This window comes from Lepidochelys kempii, chromosome 4 (genome assembly GCF_965140265.1).
Source record: "Lepidochelys kempii isolate rLepKem1 chromosome 4, rLepKem1.hap2, whole genome shotgun sequence".
Taxonomy (NCBI): Eukaryota; Metazoa; Chordata; order Testudines; family Cheloniidae; genus Lepidochelys; species Lepidochelys kempii.
The window spans coordinates 91,652,058-91,673,899 of record NC_133259.1 but is presented as its reverse complement, the minus strand read 5'-3'; the positions used below and the strand labels follow the sequence as shown (position 1 = coordinate 91,673,899).

The following is a 21,842-nucleotide window of genomic DNA, read 5'->3' as shown; positions in this document are numbered from 1 at the left end:
CACGAATTCATGAAGTTTTGAATGTTGCCGCAGATCTACTTACAATATCAGATCTCAAAAAGGTGGTTTTTTCCTTAATGTTTCTGAAAAATTCAAGGTATGTTCAATTTTCAATGTATATTTTAAAAAGTATCAAAAATAATTACTGATGAGGGAATAGAAGCAATATTGTCAAAATAAACACTTATTCAAATGAACATGAAATATACAATATTCCATTGTTCTTTCTGACCAATTACACTTACCTTATCCTTTGCTTACACTATATCCATCAAGTTAGGTCCTAACTCAGGAAAACATCCCTACCAAACTATTTCTGATATACATTACTAAGGATATGTGAATAGTTCTCATCCTGGATGCGGCACAATTTAATTTAAAAGTAAAGGGGCTATGTTCAAAATATCAACATTTAGCATACTCATCTTTCAAAAATGGAAATACTGTGAATTTGTTTCTTTTAGTAATCTCCATTAAATACCATGGAATATTTTTTCTTGCAATATTGATGTAAAAAGAGGCAGAGAACAGACTGAGAGGTGGAGAGGAGCTAGCCATATTGGGCATAAGTACAATGCTTCCTTGTTTGCAGTAATCTAATATTTTACCACTGCATCGAGTGGTTACACAGATTCACCCTTGCCAACTATATGCATCTACCTGAAAATTCATTATTATGCAGCTAACACAGCCATTGTCTCCTCCAAGTGACATTAATCAGTTGCACTGGCTTCATAAAAAAATCAAGATGAACTCTTGTAAAACTGGGTCAGAGTTTTTTGATAGTAGGTTCCTAGTTTGTCAAATGGAGGAAATTAAGAATGGCATAATGTAGGTTCATAAAACATCTAGCTTTCCAATTTTACCTTTACAGTTTTCTGTAAATAATTATTAAAGCATCTCATTGTAACATCAGAGTTTGGAAACAGTTCACTTTGACGAAGAAATGTCCTCATGCATCACTGACACAACAGTAACACAGGAGGACATAATAATACATGATAAATAGAATTCTCTTGATTTTACTCTACTAATATTTATTTGAAATAGATGGAGTTCGGGCTGCCTTGTTTAATCCATTCTATAGATGATCACATTGGCTTTTATACTTAAAACTTAATCCAAGGTCAGATTCAGGTGACTGGCCCATGTGATCAAAACAAAAAATAAACAAACCTCTGTTCTGTGAGTTCACTACGGTACAAGTGGCTTGGACAGTATAGTACTATTAAACTTTTCCTGGGGCTGGAGCTCATGTAGTGCACTAGTTCAGCAAAGGATAGCAGTTACTAAGTTAGCAAAAGGAAATGTAGCTTACACAGGGTCTATTTCCAAGGTGAACACGTTTATGACTGTGAGTGCGAGAAAAGTCAGCTCACATGACTATAGAAATAATTTGTTTGGGTTCCTCCATCAGTAATTGTAATGTAGTATACTGAATGCACATAGTACTCCACTTCATTTACATCTTATTTAAAAAGCCACATTAGAACTGTTATGAGTTGTACACAGAGGAATAATTGGCCTTCCTGAGAGGTCATGCATTACTGGGCGAGAATAAGCAATACTACGATGAACCAGTTTCAGGAATGAGAACTTGCAGCTGTATCTTGTCCAGTCTCCAGGCAGCCTATGAGCACAGGTGAGCAACAGCAGGTCCACCTGATAGGCCACTTGCCTGACTGGCTGAGGAAGTCCGCAAGTCTACTTTTAAGTCCCACAGCAACAAATGATCACTGGCTCCTCAATGCACGCATCCACATCTGCTATCTTTTCTGTGCCTGCCCTGCTCCTAGTCTCACTCCAGCCTTGCTCCTGCCTTGTTCCCAGCCTTGCTCCTGTCCTGGCCAGTCCATTCCAGCCTCACTAGACCTGACCACCCATGTTCCAGTTCATGACAACAAGAATGAGGCATTATTAATTTATTTTCATTTTCTCATATTTAAACACCTTGGTGCTGACAGTTATCAATTGTTGAAATGATTCCAGATGGGCCAAGGAGGCAATGGTGAGAGCCAGGTTATCATGCTCTGCGTTTTGCTCAGTTTAGGTTACAGATTCTATCCCAAAAATCAGAGCTAACATTTGGGTTGAAGGTGCCAATATCTCAGAAGTCGATTTTGTGAGATTCCTGCATGCCCTTCCTCTGGTTGAATTCTCTTCTAAGTTACAGAAGTCCAGGTTAGGACACATGTGTGTGAGTTACACTTCCCTGTACCAGAGGAGGGATAGCTTATGCATCCCTGTCCCATGCAGGGCTTTTGTATCTCAGGAATATGTTCAAGGTCAAATTCAGAGTCTTTGTCTTCATTTTAAAGGCACTTAATGGTCTAGGTGCAGGAGACCTAAAAGATTGCCTGAAACTCCAGGATTGGGCCTATGGTTGGTATGTGGCTACTCAATGCACACACCCACATCGGTGATCTCTCCTGTCCCTGCCCTGCTCCTCGGGACAATAGAGTTATCCACTGCAAGGATAAAGCTCATCTGTGCAGTGATTAGAGCTTTCTTGGGTGCCAGTGCAAGGCTGCGAAATGAACTCTCACAGGTTCTAATAACCATCTCAAATATCACCACTTTCCATTCCAAATACAAGGTGCAGCTCTTTGACCATGCCTTCCTAATAAATACATATAGCATAGCTGCCATACATTGAATGCTAATTTTCCCACTGAGGGGGAAAAGGGAGGTGAATGTTAGTCACATTGCTTAATGTACTTTTGGAAGGCACTCAGACAGTATGATGGTGAGGGGAGATCTAAGAACCTGAATAGAACAGAATAGGTGACTTTAGCCTAAGAATCTAAGGGCAAGTCTGGACAAACAGTTAGTGCATGACAAGCTGGGCCGTAAACCAACCGTGCACTAGAGTGCTGTGTGGTAACTGTGTGGGACCCTGCTGCTGCACAATAAAAATTCCGTAGAGCACTTTGATCTACTCCACTTTGAAATGGGAGTAAGTCAATGCACACTAAGGAACTTTTAGTGCAGTGTAGCAGAGTCCACATGGACAGCTAGTATACAACCCACTAGTGCTTTGTAAGTTTACACCCCAACTTCTCATGCACTTACTGTTAGACAGGACCAAAGTTATGCATCAGTCTGACTAACCATTTACCACCAACTAAATATTTGTTCATTGTTGCCCTTGATTACTTTTAAAATGTTTACAAAGTTTTACTGTCAAGTGTCCTATGACTCCTGAGGACACTACATAAATGCATTAACATTGTTTATCTTTGAATGGAACAGAGGCACCCGTTAGAACAGAAGTTCAGTGTGTATATTTCAATGACTCCAGCCATGGACATACAAACTATTTTTGCAGCAGAAGATTGTGAGTTCTATTCTGCATGCCAAATGTGTCGTTTTTGATGAGCATCTGTAGAATAAGGATTTTGTTATAACATGAATTTCTTAATGTTTTATGGAAAACATGTCTGTATTTATACAATTCCCATGTCAAATCCTGTTTTTGATGGGAGAAGGGGATTCACGCACTATCTCACCTTTGTTCTCCTTAAAGTTATGTGTTAACTCATTGTTACCGGTACATTCATTGTGCAATTCTTATTACTCAAGTCCTTAAAATTAAATGCCAGGACTTTTTGACCCCAGCTAAAATACTACAGTGAGAACTAGAGCTGCAGCAAACTGTAGAAGACAAAATGCTGATTTTGAAGGTTACGCTCCTTCACATTCACAATACTCCTGTTTACCACCTTTCTGCTATCTACTTGCTATCCCCAGTGGAGTAATGAAACTCTCAGAGCTAGAGCAAAAGCTGACAGAGCTGGCTCCTAAGACAACCAAGCAACCCATCCAACCACAGAGGGCATGTCAGAGCAAGGAAGGGCACAAAGGGAGAGGGCACAGCTGGCACTGAGCACAGCTCTGTTCTGCCAATTTTAAATTTGCAGATGGACTCTTACGCGCAGCCTAAGGGCTGCTCTAACTTACACTTGAGCCAGGGCAGCTTGAGAATGAGGGAACTGTAAATGGCCCCCTTCATCCTGTGATGTGCAGATTTTGTCACAGGACATCAATGGACATAGTCAGTCTGGTTGTCCTAACACAGTATCCGCTACTATGCCTACTGTTTATGGCATCTAAAATATACATTCTTTAAATACAGCTTGGTGAACTAATGGTACAAAAATCAGTGTGTTCTTTTCTTAAAAAACTAAATCCAATATATTCTGAGCTAGCCATTTACACAGGGAAAGTTCAATGATCTCTGAGTTTGTCCTACACACAAAGAATATGAATGAGCTAGGGACAGCAACTTCTAGAGCTCTAAAAGCACTGGCTGTTCTTCAGTAACAACATTACCCGTGGTCAATGAAATGTCACTCTGACAGCTGTAATTTTCTAGCAGATGCAGCCTTCCATATTTATAGAAGCTGATAAGAATTCCGTTGATTGCTAGCGACATTTTGTCTAGACTAAAAAGAGAGAGATCTACTTAAGAAATTTGTTTTATGTATCAAAGCAATATTTCAGACCTTAAAGTCAAGGAGTATAAAATGAGTCTAAAAGATAGTTCGCTATTAGTGTTCTTGGGAGTTAAAAGCAAGTGTCAATGACAATAATTTTGAAGGAAGGGCAACCAAAACAATTGTTAATTAACTAGAATTGTTTTCCAGGGGACTTGCTCATTGTTGCTCAGCCAAAGCACTTTCTCTACATTTAAGCGGTAAGAGTGGCTTTTCACCATGAAAGAACTTTGGAATGAAACTGAAAATAAAGTTTGTAGTTACATGTGATATTCTTGAGCCTACTGCTGGAGGCTCACAGCTGAAAACTGACATCATTCCTGACGCTTCCAGTGTTGGAGCCCATTGCAGTAAGGGAAACTAGACTACAATAAGGTCTCCAGCCTGTGTTCAACACATCATAAAAAGAATGTTGACATGTAAACATTTAAAATTGTAATTGAATATTCAGGGCCTGATTGTCAGCATTCATTCCTTTTTTATCCCAGTATAACTCCATCAGTATCAAGAGAGCAATACAATGGGGAATTGAGCCTGCACAACTAAAGATTTCCTCCTAAATGATAAACTAATATTCAAACAGTCCGAAAGTTGGCTTACCAGGGCTCCCACACTTTCAGTGTCACAAATGATGTTGATATTCAGCAAGCAGGATGTGGCCTGCACTAATTTGACAACCAATCATTAAAAATTCAATATTCAAATACATTTCACAGCTTTTTCTTGAGGAAAAGGGGCTTATCTTTTGAACTTTCAGACTGTGGGCTGAACAAAATGATGGAGAGCAACTGTTATGTACTCTGATACTCCAGCAGCTCTCCATTCAATCAACTGCACTCATTTCGTTTATTTACCACAGTTGTCCTCGTCACTATCGTCTTCACAGTCAGCCTGGCCATCACATCTTCTGGAGGCCAAGACACACCTCCCAGAACGGCACTTGAAGTGACTGGGTGAGCACTCTGTCAATGTCAGAAAACATAACACTTTCAGCAAACTGGAAAGCATTAATTATCACATAGTACTCTTTATTTATTACGATTATTAATCATTGTGACTGAGTAAAAAGGATAGAAGACAGGAACACGAACTCTATGAGATACTAAGTTGGAACTATGCAGAAACGGAAACTATCCTTGACAAATATACGGAGGATGGAGTGGGTCTGAGTACCCATCACTACTTTCCCACATACTGCCACTCTCAAGTTTCAAAGCCTCACAACATTATTGGCAGATATTGTTTAGGTTGAGGGCACCACTTTTCTAGTTATATTGTCCACTGATGTTGTGTTGAACAGATAGAGGTAAACCATTCAGTGTGTTGATTTTATAACAGATAACAATATTTAGCAATTACATGGCCTTTTTTAAAAATTCAGAGTCCTTAATAAGTATTCACCAATTAATCCTCACATCACAATGGCCAGAAAGGATTTTCAGAAGTGCCTTAGGGGAAAAAAGTCCCATTGAAAGTCAATGTTGACTTTTGCTCCTAAGTCACTTAGGGCTAGATTCACAAAAGGATTTAGGTGCCTAACTGCCACTTTAGGTACCTAAGTCCAACATTAGGTGCAACTGAGATCCTTAAAACCTCTGCTCAGCTGCTGCCTAACCCTGGAGCCACCTAAAGTCCCTAGGCAGCTAAGTTTCCGTCATTTAACTCCCAAGGCACCTAGGTTTCCACCAGTGAATATGCACACAATTGCCTCAGTCTAGGCAGCTGGGCTCCTATCTCTTGCCTAAGCCCCAGTGGGATCCTCAAACAAGGGCTTCCTCTGCCTATCTTTCTGTGAACCCAATCCAGTAGAACTTCTCAGAGCACTCTTATACACATACAAAGCCTGGAAAGCCAGTGGCCTGCGTTATACCCTTTAGTCCATTGGTTAAGGTACTTGCCAGGATGTGACTAGTTACATTCCCTCCTCTGCCTCATGGGATTTGAATTTGGGTTTCCTACCTCTCTGGTGAGTGCTGTTACCACTGGACCATGGGATATTTTGGTGTAGGGCTCTCTCAGGGCCTTTTGTTGAAGTTGTTCCATTGTTTGTAAATAAATATACATTGGGTCAGAGAGACTGAGAATAACTCTGTAGAGAATGACAGGTTTCAGAGTAGCAGCCGTGTTAGTCTGTATTTGCAAAAAGAAAAAGGAGTACTTGTGGCACCTTAGAGACTAACCAATTTATTTGAGCATAAGCTTTCGTGAGCTACAGCTCACTTCATCGGATGCATTCAGTGGAAGATGCATTTGATGAAGTGAACTGTAGCTCACGAAAGCTTATGCTCAAATAAATTTGTTAATGTCTAAGGTGCCACAAGTACTCCTTTTCTTTCTGTAGAGAATGTGTGAGAATCCCAAGCAGAGATAAGTGCCTCTTTCCAGCCCAGATATAGATGCCTAACATCTCAAGAGGGGAGGGATTTAAGCCATACCACTGTCCTCAGCATTTTCCTTTGGCTAGATTATGCAGCTACCCGATCAGCATGCCAGGTTTTGTGGATTGCATTCTTAGGTATCTAACTCTCCCATTAGGTGTTTTTGAAAATCCACGCATTTATCCCCATTTTACAGCTGGGGAACTTTGACTCCTCCCAACTCCCTATCAATGACATCCAATCCCTCTATTTTCTACTTCCTTTTCCTACAAGTTCTCTAGGGTATTTAATACAATACAATTTCTTATGTACTTTTTATATCTAATTTTTAAGGTGCTATATGAGAAAAAGTTACAAATAAAATTCACGACCTTAAAAAAATAGCAATGTTTTCCACTTTCTTTTAAACAAAAAGAATTGTGTTTACGTGGGGATAAAGTCTGCTATGAATAAATTCATTTGAGTTCACTGGGCACGCCATCTAGGAGCAGTTTATTCTTGGATTCATCACATAATGTAAGGTTTTGGGGGGCTTAAATGATTCAATACTGTAATGTTTTTGACAGCTATAGTTTAAGTGGGCAAATCACCTATATTTTGTAATCATTGATAGGGCTCTGTGTCTGTCATGGAGATTGTAGAAGTCATGGATTGCGTGACCTCTGTGACTTCCGCAGCAGCCAGTGTGGCTGACCCCAGCGATGCCCAAGCAGCTGGCTCAGGGGCTACCTGCTCAGGTGGCCCTGGGGACAGCCACACCAGCCGCTGCTGGAGCAGCTCTGCAGCCAGCCGCTCATGCAGCCCTACAGCCTGCTGTAACAGTTGTTGCTGGCCCTGGACAGTGGTCCCCGGGGTGGCCGGAGAAGTGGCCCCTTGGGGTGTCCTTCCCCTGCAGCCGTGTCCACCCCACAGCGGCGCCACTCTGCAGTGGCCTCCCCAAGATTTAGTCAGGGGTATTTATAGTATAAGTCATGGACAGGTCACAGGCTGTGAATTTTTGTTTACTGCCCGTGACCTGTCCATGACTAATTACTAAAAATACCCAAAAGTCTAACTTCTTTTGCTGTAATGTCCTTCCGAAATATTTATTATAGTATTTTAAACTTTCCAAGAGGCTTGTTTTTCTAACTAACACTGGCAGCTGGTGCAAATCTTTCATTAGACAAATGAGAAATACTAGCAATGAGTCAGCCTAAGGATAACTTTGATAACATTGCTTTACTAAGCAATTAGGCTACTTATAAAGGCGTAACTAACAGTATAAATTTCTCTTTTGATTTGTTCTACAAAGGTGTCTAATTCATACTGTCAGTGACAAGATAATAAATGGACAGCCAGGTAGTCAGCACAGTAGCCACATTCTATTTTACTAATTTAACTGAGATGTTCCTGAAAGGGACTTTAAAGGAGATGCTGAATAAAATGTGTGCACCCAATTTAACTCTATAAACATCTCACAACTGTTTTTAAAAATTCATTTAAAAATGTATCCAATTACATCCTACCACCCAAAACCAAAGTTTTTACTCCACACAGAGGAGGGATGGAAGTTAATTTATACACTGCAGATTAACACCGCATTATTTTTCCTACAACTTGGGATTTTCACTAGGATCCCTTGCACCAGAAGTTTGATTTTATTTCCCCTATATAGTACCTTCTATTAATGGGTGATTATTTTCCCCCACCAGATTGCTGCAGGGCATAGCTTAAGGCTGAATTTACTCCTATGTCTTCTAACTTCTCAGAATAACTATTTTATTATTATTACATGATTTATGCATATCTTTCATGGTGATTTGGGCACACAGACATTGGTGCAGAGTGTGGAGCACAGCAAGTAATATGTTCTCACTCACAGTCTTCTGAGTGGACCAGGACAGTCATATTCTGCACTAACCAGGCCAATCCAGGTAGGGCATGTTGCATTAGCCTAGCCTAGAGATAACAAAGGTGCATACAAATGGAGTTTGGTCGGCACTGTGAAGGTATAACAAAACGGTGGATTTGCTCACTAATGCAATCTCAGAATCCAGGAAGCAACAAAGGCTTTTGTAAGGTCTCCCAATTGTGAACCAATGTGGTGATCTGCAGGTAAACACCTTGGATGCAGCTATACCCTTTGCTGAACCCTGGAATACTTCCCTATACAAGTCAGCATCATATCTTTCTTATCTAGTTGGATTGTAAAACAACTGGCTTTCATCTGTGATCCAATCTCAATCAGACACCAGGAGAATGTGGAGACATCTACATCTTAGTCAAATGAAAGGGAGATTAAAGAGTTGAGGTTCATAAGCATATTGCTGATACTCTAGCTCATGTCACCTCACTATCACAGCAATGAGTAAAGACTCTGATAAAAAATGAAAGGCGGGATAGAGTTGCCCCACTCCACAGCTGAGGCCCTTTAGTTAGGAGGAGCAACTGTACAACACCAGCCTCCCTCTCTTTATAGGGAATAAGCAGAATCATTTAAAGGCAATTCCATTCATGTGTTCTAGACCCCTGATTTGCATCAACAGTATTTGGTGAGCAATAGTATGGATGGGTTCAAGAAATCTGAGGTTGTTAGATGTTGAAGTTGGTCTGATACTCCTTTCAGACCTTCCCCCAAAAGGGGAAAGAGAGCAGACAGTAGTTAGCAAGGACACTAACATCTGTAGAATTGGTTTCTTAAGCAAAGACTGGATCACAGCTTGTTTGTTTAGCATTGCCAAGATCTTGGCTCTCCCTTAGATAAATAGTAATGCTTCACAGCAGCAGGTTGGCAGGTCTGAAGGTAACTGGGCTCATGTGCAAATACAGGCAAGTGGGAGGTGTTTTGTTTACCCACATGTGAGATGTGTGGATAATAAGAATGAGGGTAATTTTGTCCTTCCCTAGAATGAAAGCTCTTCAATTTCTTAACAAAACTTTCTCCTAGATGTAAATAGATAATATGTAGTTGGAAGAAACAGGAATTCTCTCAAATCTGATTTTGAATCATTTGTACAGTATATTAGCCATACTGAGAGTTTAATTCACCTACTTTGCATAATATAATTTAAAGAGGGTGTATTAAAGTATGAAATGGGATCACTAACTTACAGCAAGCTACAAATTTATATTCAATATCCAGTTATAAATATTCTAACTAGTAACCTTCCACATCCTCATCAGGTGTTAGGCAGGTTCGGTTGTCTGAGTTTTCTTCTGGGAACTGAGTGCAGTCTGTGTCTTCTGGCCACTGCAGGCCCACAATTCCAAGCACAGATTCACAGCGTTCTTTGGAATGCTCACACAGCACCCTGGAGGGATGAATTGGAGAGGGTGAGTAAAGACATAGGGTGGAAAAACATGTCATGACGAGTTACCAACTATTGCTGGAAACTAGCACTCCTAGTTGAGGATTTGAAGATGGAAGAAAAAAATAAGCGGTTAATCTTCCTTATATGAAAGAAAGCTTTTTTTTACATGTTTTACATGTTTAACTTTCCTTAGACTAAAGAAAAATATATTAAAATGTTTCATCACTGCTGAAATTTTTGTTAAGAAAATTATGGTAAGCAAACTATTGCCTGAGTCATAACATAAAAGTCACAATAGCAATTGTAAAGTTTCTTACAAACAACCTTTGCTCAGATGGAAATGACAGAGGAGACATTCTTAAAGCAAAAGATACTAAACTCCATTCTATGCAGAGAGATCAGGGAAAGATATTATTCTAGAAGAAATTTTTAAATGAATCAGTATAACAATACTAATGTTTCACAGCTACACTAAAACCGGCCTCCTGAAGGATGCATTCACAAAAAGCATACAAACTGCACCAATGAAATACTGTCTCTTATGATGTGGAGGGCAGCAGCCATACCACACTGCAAAACAACTAGCAGGGAAAAGAAAATTTTGGCCAGGGACACTGGATCATATGCCTTATCTAACAAAGAAGTGCCATAAGAACTTTTAATGTTCATAGAAAACAGGCAGGTGCTAGATTTTTAAGGGCTCTTCTCAGAGACCCACTCACAGGGTGTAGTACACTATCTACTGCACAGATGGTTACAGGGCTGAGTGCATCCTGCATGTATTTGAACCTGTGATTCCAGGCAGCCTAGGGATTTAAAACCTGGAAAACAAAAGAGCAGAAGACTTCAGTGAATTTTGTAAAATTAAGATGGTTTGAGACCATGTGACCTAGTTTTGAGGGTGTGGTCACTTTAACCATCAACATTTGTATCAGGCCTATAGAGGCAAAAAAATTGTGTTGATTTTGAATATTTATTTTCCATCACAGAAACACAGGAACTGCCATAGAAGATCAGATCAATAGTCCATCTAGACTAGTATCCTGTCTCTCAGAATGGCCAGTACCAAATACTTCAATTGCATGGAAAGAAAACCCATAATTGGAAATTTTGTAATAACTTGTCTATGGGCGAAGCTTCCTCCTAACCACAGGTAATTATTGATTGGCTTATGTCCTGTATCAGGGGCTGATATGCCTATAATTTTTTATTCTATCCAAGTAACTGCAGATGATATTCTTATATTCATGGAATGGTCCAGTCCTTTTTTGAATCTTACAAAGGTCTTTGTTCCGATTATATCTTTTTTCAGTGAGTTCCACCGGTTAATTGTGTATTGTGTAAAAAAGCGTTTTGTTTTATCAGTTGTAAATGTTGCCTTCCAACTTCAGTGAATGTACCCGTAGTACTTATATTATGAGAAAGGTTTTGAACAGGAGGGTCCAATTTATCTTCTCAGTATTTTGTGTGCTTCTGTCACGTCACCTTTAATTTGCCTCTTCTCAATACTAAGCAGCGCTGATCTTTTTAATTTTGGCTCATATATGGAAGTCATTCCATACTACTAATCATTTTCATGGTCTTTCTCTGGACCTCTTCTCCTGCTGTCACTTTGCAAAAGGAGTGACCTAAACTTAACATGCTGTTTAAACCAAGGTCATATATACTGTACCAACAATGACATCATAATATTTTCAGTATTATTCTAAAATTTAATTTGGTTTTGTGGGGAGGGGGGAGGTTAAAAAAATAAGGTTAATTTTTATTTCTGTGCCTGAATGATCAACCCTTCATTTAAATAGTAAGAATGGAGTGTGTATGTATTGTAGAGGTGTGTGTGTGTACCCTACATTCTGCAGAGAAAAGCTGCAAAATCAGTTGCCTGTGTGGCAAGTGCTGGAAACTAGAGTGGATAATGGCAGTTGCCCTTTGCCTTTGCAAAAGGTATCTGCATATTCTTTTCAGTTAGCCACAGAAAACCATTCAGTTATTTTACTTGTGACTGTAACAAGATTCACTTAGAATGAGAACAGACTGAACTCTATTTCTGTGCCTAATTGAAATGAGGCACAGTGTACTATAAAGAGATTCATTTTATAAGAATGGTCTTAAATCAACTTGCTTTGTTACAGCTCAGCAGTAATCTGTTTCTTTTTAGATTTGCCTCTCCTCCAAACAGGGCCAGCCCTAGGCATCAGCAAAACAAGCAGGTGCTTGGGGCGGCACATTTCTAGGGGAGGCATTCTGGCGCCGGCCATGCTGCCCCTAGAAATGTGCCCCCACCACTCCAGATCACCTCCGTTCCACTTCTCCCCCTCCCTCCCAGGCTTGCAGCGTGCGAAACAGCTGTTTGGCGCGGCAAGCCTGGGAGGGAGGAAGGAGAAGCCGAGCAGCGGTGCGCTCGGGGGAGGCGGTAGTGGTGGAGCAGAGGTGAGCTGGGGCGGGGAGAGGTTCCTCTACCCCCCCGTTACTTCCTGTGCTTCCCCCCGCCCACACCCTCGATCACCTCCACTCCGCCTGCTCCCCTGAATGCGCTGCCTCTCCCTCGCCTGAGAGGGAGGGGGGAGACGTGGAGCGGCGGTGTGTTCAGGGGAGCAGGCGGAGCGGAGGTGAGCTAGGGCGGGGGGTTGGGGGGGAGTTGCAGGAAGTAATGGGAGGGGGGAATGCAGCACGCTGGGGGAGGAGGCGGGGCAGAGGATTTGGGGAAGGGGTTGGGAAGAGGCAGAGTTGGGGCGGAGCCAGGGGCGGCGTGGCACGAAAAAAAAGCAGGAGCAGCCAAAAAATTTTTTGTTTGGGGCCGCAAAAATCCTAGAGTCAGCCCTGCCTCCAAACAAGCTTACTACTCTGTGTTGATTCAAATCACATTTGAACAGTTGCCCTACATTGTTTTGTAATTTGGCCTCAACCTTCTGAATTCCAGAGTTTTCTGCTCTGCTTATTTTCTGATGACAGCCAGAGCAGTGAAAACAATAAAGTAGATTTTAGAAGTTTTGTTCTAGTTTACTGAAACATCTGAGTAACTTGTGCCTTCAACATGTCCCTGCTCCTTCAACCTCACCCCTTCAAAAAAACAACCTTCTCTCAGAGGAGACAGTTTCCAAAAACTGCTGCAAGACTTTCAGTTTTAATTTTGGGGGAATAATTAAAATGCAGTTAACATGTCAAACACATGTCTGAAGCCAATAACAGTGCAGATGTTAGCTCTTTGCAATATAGCAAGAAAAAACAGCACACAGTTTAGAAGAACAATGTTGCCTTTTGCTGTTCCAATAAAATGTCTCCCTTCTGGGGTACTGAATGGTTTAGGGGCTTGGTAACAGAATACGGAGCTTTTTTACTTCTAGGTCACTCGTTCAAATCTGGTCTTGGTTGTATTGACCAAAGTTGACATTTGCTGGCTATTCGGCAGTCTGTGCAAAATGATCTGGTGGTCTGAATCTTGTTCTTAGTTAACAGGCAATCACAACAAAATGGAGACAGACTACCACACTAGTTTGGCAGAGCCAACAGAAAGTCCAAGGAAGAAATGGGTAGCAGAGAACAAGGATGATGGTCACTGGCAAAGCAGCGAGGAAGCTCTCTCTATTTTGCATTAAACCAGGAACTTCAGTCTGCACGGTTTTCAATCTAGCACCTTCCATGAATATTAAACTTATTTAAAAGTAAACTGAAATAAAAGTGGTGTAACAAGGCCCCAGAAAGCCCTCTTGCAAAAATAAGTAAGGGACCCCCTTCCCGATTCCACCCCCAACACCTCACCCACTGAGCTCCAACACTCCCCACTCACCCCATGACATAGGAGCTAAATTTGAGTGAGTGGCATTGTGACCCCATTTGCCAGATGAAGTGTCAGAGCATTGCTCCATCTGGTTTGGTCTCCATAACTTCATGGACCTTGGTCTGACTGCACCACTTGCACCACTGTAGCTATGCTGCTACAAAATATTTCCTTGATCTCTGCAAAATGCCACTAATTCAAATACAGGGTGATACTGTACAAAATGATGGGAATACCTAAATTACATCAGTTGTGAGGAAATTTAGTCTCCCCAGAAATCTGTTGCTGCCAGCACATTCTTTATGCCACAGACCTGATTGATCAAACAACCAAAGTCTCTAGAAACTACTTGCAAATAAAAATAATGTAATCTCAAAATTTTGGAAGGACAGCTCTGACTGTGGAGGGCTTAAAGGATCATGCCCTTTGTCACTGCAGAAGTGCTATGTACTGTTCAGTTAACAGGACCAGTGCTGATACCACAAATGCCTTATTAAAGATGAACCACATTGCACAGAATTTGAAATCATATATGATAGATCAGTAAATTGCCTCAATAATAGCCATCTTAATTTTCAAAAACTGGTTCAACATGTTCCCCTTGCTTCAAAGTCTTCTGCACTAAAAATAAAGCATAATGATCAAAATAATAATAAAAAGGTGATAAAGCATATGTTATATACCTAGAAAACAGAAATAAAATTGCTGATCAGTATTACCTAGAATAGAAAATGGAGATGAGTATCCACAATATAAATAAATCTTATATTCATCAGATGGGTATATGTTATAACAGCTGTATGATTACAATGTGAATTTGAAATCCAAGGTTGTAAATTGCACTTGGACTTAGAAAGTTTATCACAGCGAAAATTACATTAGCTGAATTTTGTTTAATATTTACAGAAAGAGACAATGTGTACGCACTGTTCAAACCAATTAATCACTGCTGTAATTGAACAAGGGTGTAATTAATTTGTAAAGGCGGGAGCAGATTCTAGGAAAACAGTCTTAGAAATTTTCCAAGGGAAAGTAAATAGTCTGCTTTTTAAGAGCTTCAGGCAGCAATTAAATATTTAAAAATAAATATTTTATATTTCTGTCTCTTGCATTTACCCAAGTTAAAATCACAGTCCACTAGGATGAATCCATTTCTTTACAGCTTCCAAATAATTTTTCTATTTCTATCTATTACTGTGTCTAAAGTTCTTCCTAAATCAGTATAATCTGTGAATCAATCAAATATAACAATGTACTACTTAGTCAATATTTTAATGGAAACACTTAACATTACAAATCCCAATGCTGACCCCTAAGGAAACAGAAGAGGCCTTGCACTGATAGACTAAGAAGCATTTTAGTTTGTACAATAAAAAACAATGGGACAAAACTAGACTATATTTTTATAGTACTTGCTCTCCAATTTTGGAAAAGTGACCATCACATTCAAATCTCGTCTTTCATTAGTTAATATTTGGTAGAGTGCTTTGAATATATGAAGCTTTCCATATGAGCTAAGCACTATTATGAATACTGTATTTCTAGCTACACTCTTCATTTGCTGTGTATTCTTATACCCCTTCTATTGGTGCAATTCGAATCATAGAATCATAGAATATCAGGGTTGGAAGGGACCTCAGGAGGTCATCTGGTCCAACCCCCTGCTCAAAGCAGGACCAATCCCCAATTAAATCATCCCAGCCAGGACTTTGTCAAGCCTGACCTTAAAAACTTCTAAGGAAGGAGATTCCACCACCTCCCTAGGTAACCCATTCCAGTGTTTCACCACCCTCCTAGTGAAAAAGTTTTTCCTAATATCCAACCTAAACCTCCCCCACTGCAACTTGAGACCATTACTCCTTGTCCTGTCATCTTCTACCACTGAGAATATTCTAGAACCATCCTCTTTGGAACCACCTCTCAGGTAGCTGAAAGCAGCTATCAAATCCCCCCTCATTCTTCTCTTCTGCAGACTAAACAATCCCAGTTCCCTCAGCCTCTCCTCATAAGTCATGCGTTCCAGACCCCTAATCATTTTTGTTGCCCTTCGCTGGACTCTCTCCAATTTATCCACATCCTTCTTGCAGTTTGGGGCCCAAAACTGGACACAGTACTCCAGATGAGGCCTCACCAATGTTGAATAGAGGGGAACGATCACGTCCCTTGATCTGCTGGCTATGCCCCTACTTATACATCCAAAAATGCCATTGGCCTTCTTGGCAACAAGGGCACACTGTTGACTCATATCCAGCTTCTCGTCCACTGTCACCCCTAGGTCCTTTTCCGTAGAACTGCTGCCTAGCCATTCGGTCCCTAGTCTGTAGCAGTGCATTGGATTCTTCCGTCCTAAGTGCAGGACTCTGCACTTATCCTTGTTGAACCTTATCAGATTTCATCAGAATATTTATAATATTTATAGGGTTGTATAAACATAGTTTAAAATAGAAAACTTAACCAAATTGCTATTCTTTTACCTATGTCATTAAATATTTCAAAAACTTCAAAAAATAATCACACGTATATAAAGAAGTACACCCCTTTCACTTTGCAAAATATGGGCCCAATCCTGATCCTACTGAAGTCAAAAGCAAAACTTCTCCTGATTTCAATGGAAGCAGAGTTAACCTTTAAGAAAGACGCATATGGTACTGAATGAAACTAGTCAAGAATCCAGTTAGGAAGCAATCACATTACCTGCAGGGTGGGATACGCTGATTTGTTTGAGGGTCACATTTTGGCACCAAGATTGTACAGGCAAAAAACATAAGATACTTGTAGCAGTTAGTCTGAACCAAGGCTGGAAAAAGGGAAGACTCCCAGCTGATGGAGGCTTCCTTCTGAGTCCTATGACCCAAGTAGTTTGGATAGTTAGTATAGTTGTATGGCAGGTTCATGCAGAGTTCCAGAGTAATTGGTTCACACTGACCTTTTGAAAGAAAAGAACATACATTGTGTAAAACCAGATGAAACCCGAAATAATTACAAGATTCTAATAATTTAAACCGATAATACTCTCTCTGGCCTCCTAAAGTAGGTCTTGTTTTCCACAGACAAAGGTGGCTTGTGGAGTTTTACCAAGTAGCCAGTAGCCTCTCTAATCTTTAATACAAAGATGTAGTTTTATAAAAACTACAGGTCCTTGAGTGCAGTGGTCCATATGAGACTAGTCATGTCAGCAAGGGAAGGAGACTTTGATCTCTACGAAGCTATTAAGTTAATCACAATCTTCATATTTATACTTACTCTTTCTGTATCATAACTTTTGAATGCTCATTTATAAAAAGGTACAAATAAACTACTACATGAGCTAATTCTTTTCAACTAATAACTCTTTAAACATCAAGAGCTTTTATATAGAACTATCAAAATACAGCAGATTGGAAAGCTTTTGTCAACATTCCCCCCACTCCCAAATTAACAAGAGTGTTTAACAGAATAAAGATTATTATTTTTATTACATTAAACCCCGAAACCCCGATCAGGATGGACCCTCATTGGACTAGGCACTGTACGAACACATAGTAAGAGGCAGTCACTGCCCCCACGAGTTTACAGTTTAAGACAAGTGAATGTAATTAACAAAACAGGAAGATACACAGGGGGAGAACAAGGATAACAAGAAGTATGCACGGTTATGCCAGCTAGTTATATGTTTAATTAGCAGGTTTTGAGGGGTTTTATAACATAAATAGGGCTGGTCAGAGACTTATAAGTATTTTCTAGGAAAAACTGTTAAAGAAATGCAAAATCTGGACGTTAAAAAAAAAATCAAGAAATTTTCATTTTATCAAAAGGAAAAATATTTAAAAAATTAAAACAAAAAATTCATTTAAAGTCAATGTGAGATTAAAGTTTTCATTTAGAATTGAAACAAAAATAACATTTTGTTTCATTTAAATGAATTTTTTTTACTATGAAATTTTTCCAGGGAGAATTTTGTATAATTTAATACTCCATATTTCATTGGAAAAAAGTTTTGATCAGCTCTGTAAACAAACAAGATATGTTAATGACTTTAGTAATTTCCGCTGGCCACCTGCGTAGCCATTATAAGTTCACAGTTTACTGCAAGTATCATTATATAGGTGAGTCTTGAGGAGAGATTTGAAAGAAGATTCAGTAGTATCTGACAATCTTGCCTGGCCTGACAGCCCCTAGTGCAACCTCCTTTAGCAGTCACCTCTCTAATACAAGAAAGACTCAGATGACTATAGGAATTCCTGTGTATGTTGTGCCATGCAATGTAGTCTAGGCAGATCCACTTTTGGAGCATGCCACGTTGCCCATTATATCCTGATTTGGTTGTGCACTAACACAAGTCAGTAGTATTTCTAAATTCATAAATGCATACAACTGAAACCATACATGTTGCTCTTGAAGTTATGTTGTTTTCTAGCTGAGTCTAGATGGAAATCAGTGGCAAAAAGTGGTTGGCTCCCATGTGGACACGGAATCCATAGGAATCTTAACAGGAAATTCTCTATTTTGTATATATAAGGTTGCAGATTTAGTGGTTTTTTTCTCATCCTCAACTGCAAGTAAAACAAGTTTTATGTTTGGAAATTAAAACACAGGTCAGACTTAGAATTGACAGTAATTAGGGCATAAAACCATCACAGAAACCTCTCAAGCCACATTAGGTCACATGATGTTAATTTGACAATACTGCCTGAAAATGTGAATATTTATAGCATGTATGGCAAGAATACTGAGAAAGGGTCGGGGGAGGTCAAATTCAATTCCAAATCCTCTTAATAGTGAGTGGTCTGGGATGAAATTATTTTGTGGAGTTGAGACAGATAAAAAGCACTGAAATTGATTTGCTTTGTGCACCTAGACAACAAATTCTTGATTGCATAAAAGTATTTTTCTTGGGCTCTGAACAGCTTATTCATCTTATTGTTGAGTCTTTGCATATTTACTGCTTACTATCATTCATTCACCATATAACTGCTTCACAGCTTAACTGATTCTTTGCACTATTGATCAACAGCATAACTGATTGACCCATGGAATAGCTGATAATTACTCATGACCAGTCACCTCTCACCTGTTGCTCTGTCCACCTCCTTTCTCATCTCCATAACCTCTTTCACTTCTCACTTTCACACATATAATCAGTTCACATACACCCATCACCACCACACACACAATCCTCTGCCATTCTTCTTTGTGACCAGCAACATCCACCCTGGTTCCCTTTCTTGCTCTCTTACTGTTGCTTCTGGTATACCCTCTCCATCTATGTCTTCACCTCCTGGTACCTCCATCTCCTGACTCTCTGAGAAACCTGATTCATCACTTTCTGTCACTTCTCTTTTTACAGTGAATTTTCCTCACACACGTACATACCCTGAATACACAACTGAATTTCTTCATATTGTTGAAATGTGTTAGGTATTGGCCTTGTTTTTATGCACTGAAACAACAAGGAGTCCGGTGGCACCTTAAAGACTAATAGATTTATTTGGGCATAAGCTTTCGTGGGTAAAAAACCCCACTTCTTCAGATGCATTGAGTGAAAATTACAGATGTAGGCATAATTATACTGACACATGAACAGATGGGAGAACCAGTGTTAACAAGGCCAATTCAATCAAGGTGGATGTGGTCCACTCCCAATAACTGATGAGGAGGTGTCAATACCAAGAGGGGAAAATTGCTTTTGTAGTGAGCCAGCCACTCCAAGTCCCTGTTCAAGCCCAAAATTAATGATGTTAAATTTGCAAATGAATTGTAGCTCTGCAGTTTCTCTTTGAAGTCTGTTTTTGAAGCTTTTTTTATTGAAGAATGGCTACTTTTAAATCTGTTATTGAATGTCCAGGGAGATTGAAGTGTTCTCCTACTGGCTTTTGTATGTTACCATTCCTGATGTCTGATTTGTGTCCATTTATTCTTTTACATAGAGACTATCCTGTTTGTCCAATGTACATGGCAGAGGGGCATTGCTGGCACATATCACATTAGTATATGTGCAGGTGAATGAGCCCCTAATGGTGTGCTCATGTGGTTGGGTCCTCTGATGGTATCGCTAGAGGAGATATGTGCAGTGGTGAACTGGAGCTGGTTTTCACCGGTTTGCTAGAACTGGTTGTTAAACTTAGAAGCCCTTTTAGAACTGGTTGTTCCATGAGGGACAACCGGTTCTAAAAGGGCTTCTAAATTTAACTGGCCAAAAGTGGTGCCTTAGGCACTGTCTCCATGGGTGCTCCAGCCCTGGAGCACCCAAGGGGAAAATTTGATGGGTGCAGAGCACCCACTGGCAGCTCCCCGCCCCACCCCCACCCCCAGCTCACCTCCGCCTCCGTCGCCACCCCACCCTGCTTCTCCACCCCCGCAGGCTTCCTGCGAATGAGCTGTTTGCGTGGGAAACTGGGGCAGGCTGAGAAGCAGGCCGCGGCTTCCCGCTCAGGCCCAGGGAGGCGGAGGTGAGCTGGGGGGCGCGAGGAGGGCCACCTGCGCTGCAGCAGGTAACCCAGGGGTGAGGGAGCGCGCACAGGGGAACCGCTCCCCGCCCCAGCTCACCTCCACCACCCCTGGCCTCAGTGTGAAGCCGCCATCTGCTTCTCAGCCCTCTCCAGCTTCCTGCCGAACAGCTGATTTGCGGGAAGCCAGGGGAGGGGGCAGAGAAGCAGAGCAGGGCAGCGCATTCAGCAGAGGAGGCGGAGAGCAGGTGAGCTGGGGCCGGGCATGGGGTGGGGAGCTGCTGGTGGCACCCACCAAATTTTCCCAGTGGGTGCTCCAGGCCCGGAGCACCCAGGGAGTCGGCGCCTAAGGCGCCACTTTTGATTTGATCAGTGGGGGAGCAGCCGCTCCCCCTTCTCCCCCCCAGCTATGCTCCCCCACCCCTAGGAGCTAGAAGGACCTGCTGGATGCTTCCTGGGAGCTGCCCCAGGTAAGCACCTCTGGGACTCCCCACCTCGCCCCCCGGCAGGTGCCTTTGGCTCTTGGGGTGGGGTGGGCACCCACTATGGTGGCCCACAAGACCCTCCTGCCCAGTTCTGGGGGCAGTCAGGGGACTGGGGAGGGGAGTGGATGGGGCAGGGGTCCTGGGGGGGAGTGCGTCAAGGAACGTGGGAGGGGTTGGATGGGGCAGGAGTCCCGGGGGGCAGGGGTGGGTAACAACCCCCCCCGTGGGGTGAGGAGAGAACCTGTTAAGATTTTGGCAGCTCATCACTGGATATGGGGACAGAGTAGACAACAGGGTTTGTTACAGGGATTGGTTCCCGGGTTAGTGTTTCTGTGGTGTGGTGTGTAGTTGCTGGCGTGGTGGTAGTTGCTGGCTTTTATGCATTGCGATTTGGTATGAATTTGTGATTCTTCATTATGAAAGTCAGATACACTAATATAGGTTGCAAATGCAAGTACATCTAAGCTTTCAAAGAGTTTACATAATATAAATTTAATCTAGGCTGAGGAGAGACTGATTGTCTTCTTGACATGCATGTGTAATTACCATTAATATTAATAGGATTTCTACTCATGTTTGGAAGAAATAGAAATTAAAACTAGAAAAGATCAATTAGATCAGTGTTTCTCAAACTGAGTGGATCCCAGTGATCAACTCCTCCCCTTCCCTCAACTCCTCCCCCGCCCTCCCAATGCCTCCTGCATGCCGGGGAACAGCTGGAAGGGAGGGGGAGGAGTGGGGACGGGACGGGATGGGCCTGGGGAAAGGGGTGGAGTGGGGTCAGGGCCTGGGGCTGAGCAGGAAGGGCTTGGGGTCCACCAAAAATTTAAATCAAAATGGGGGTCCTTGGGTTGCTAAAGTTTGAGAACCACTGAATTAGATCATGCAGTCTATCACCCATGCAGTCCATCACCCAGCTTTTCAGTTCATTTTACAGGACTTTAATAATCATAGTGGACTGATTTAAATCACAGCAATTTAAATCACCAA

General features: G+C 41.3%; 1 protein-coding gene across 1 annotated transcript in view; it reads right to left on the bottom strand.

The window, feature by feature from the left end:
- CORIN (corin, serine peptidase) overlaps window positions 1-21,842 on the bottom strand; it is a 319,432-nt gene that overhangs the window by 52,627 nt on the left and 244,963 nt on the right. Inside the window, exons 11-13 of the mRNA XM_073342123.1 lie at window positions 16,637-16,868; window positions 10,019-10,164; window positions 5,351-5,458 (exon numbers count right to left, since the gene is read on the bottom strand). Of these exons, the coding sequence (XP_073198224.1) occupies window positions 5,351-5,458; window positions 10,019-10,164; window positions 16,637-16,868 (486 nt within the window). The remainder of the gene's footprint in view (window positions 1-5,350; window positions 5,459-10,018; window positions 10,165-16,636; window positions 16,869-21,842) is intronic.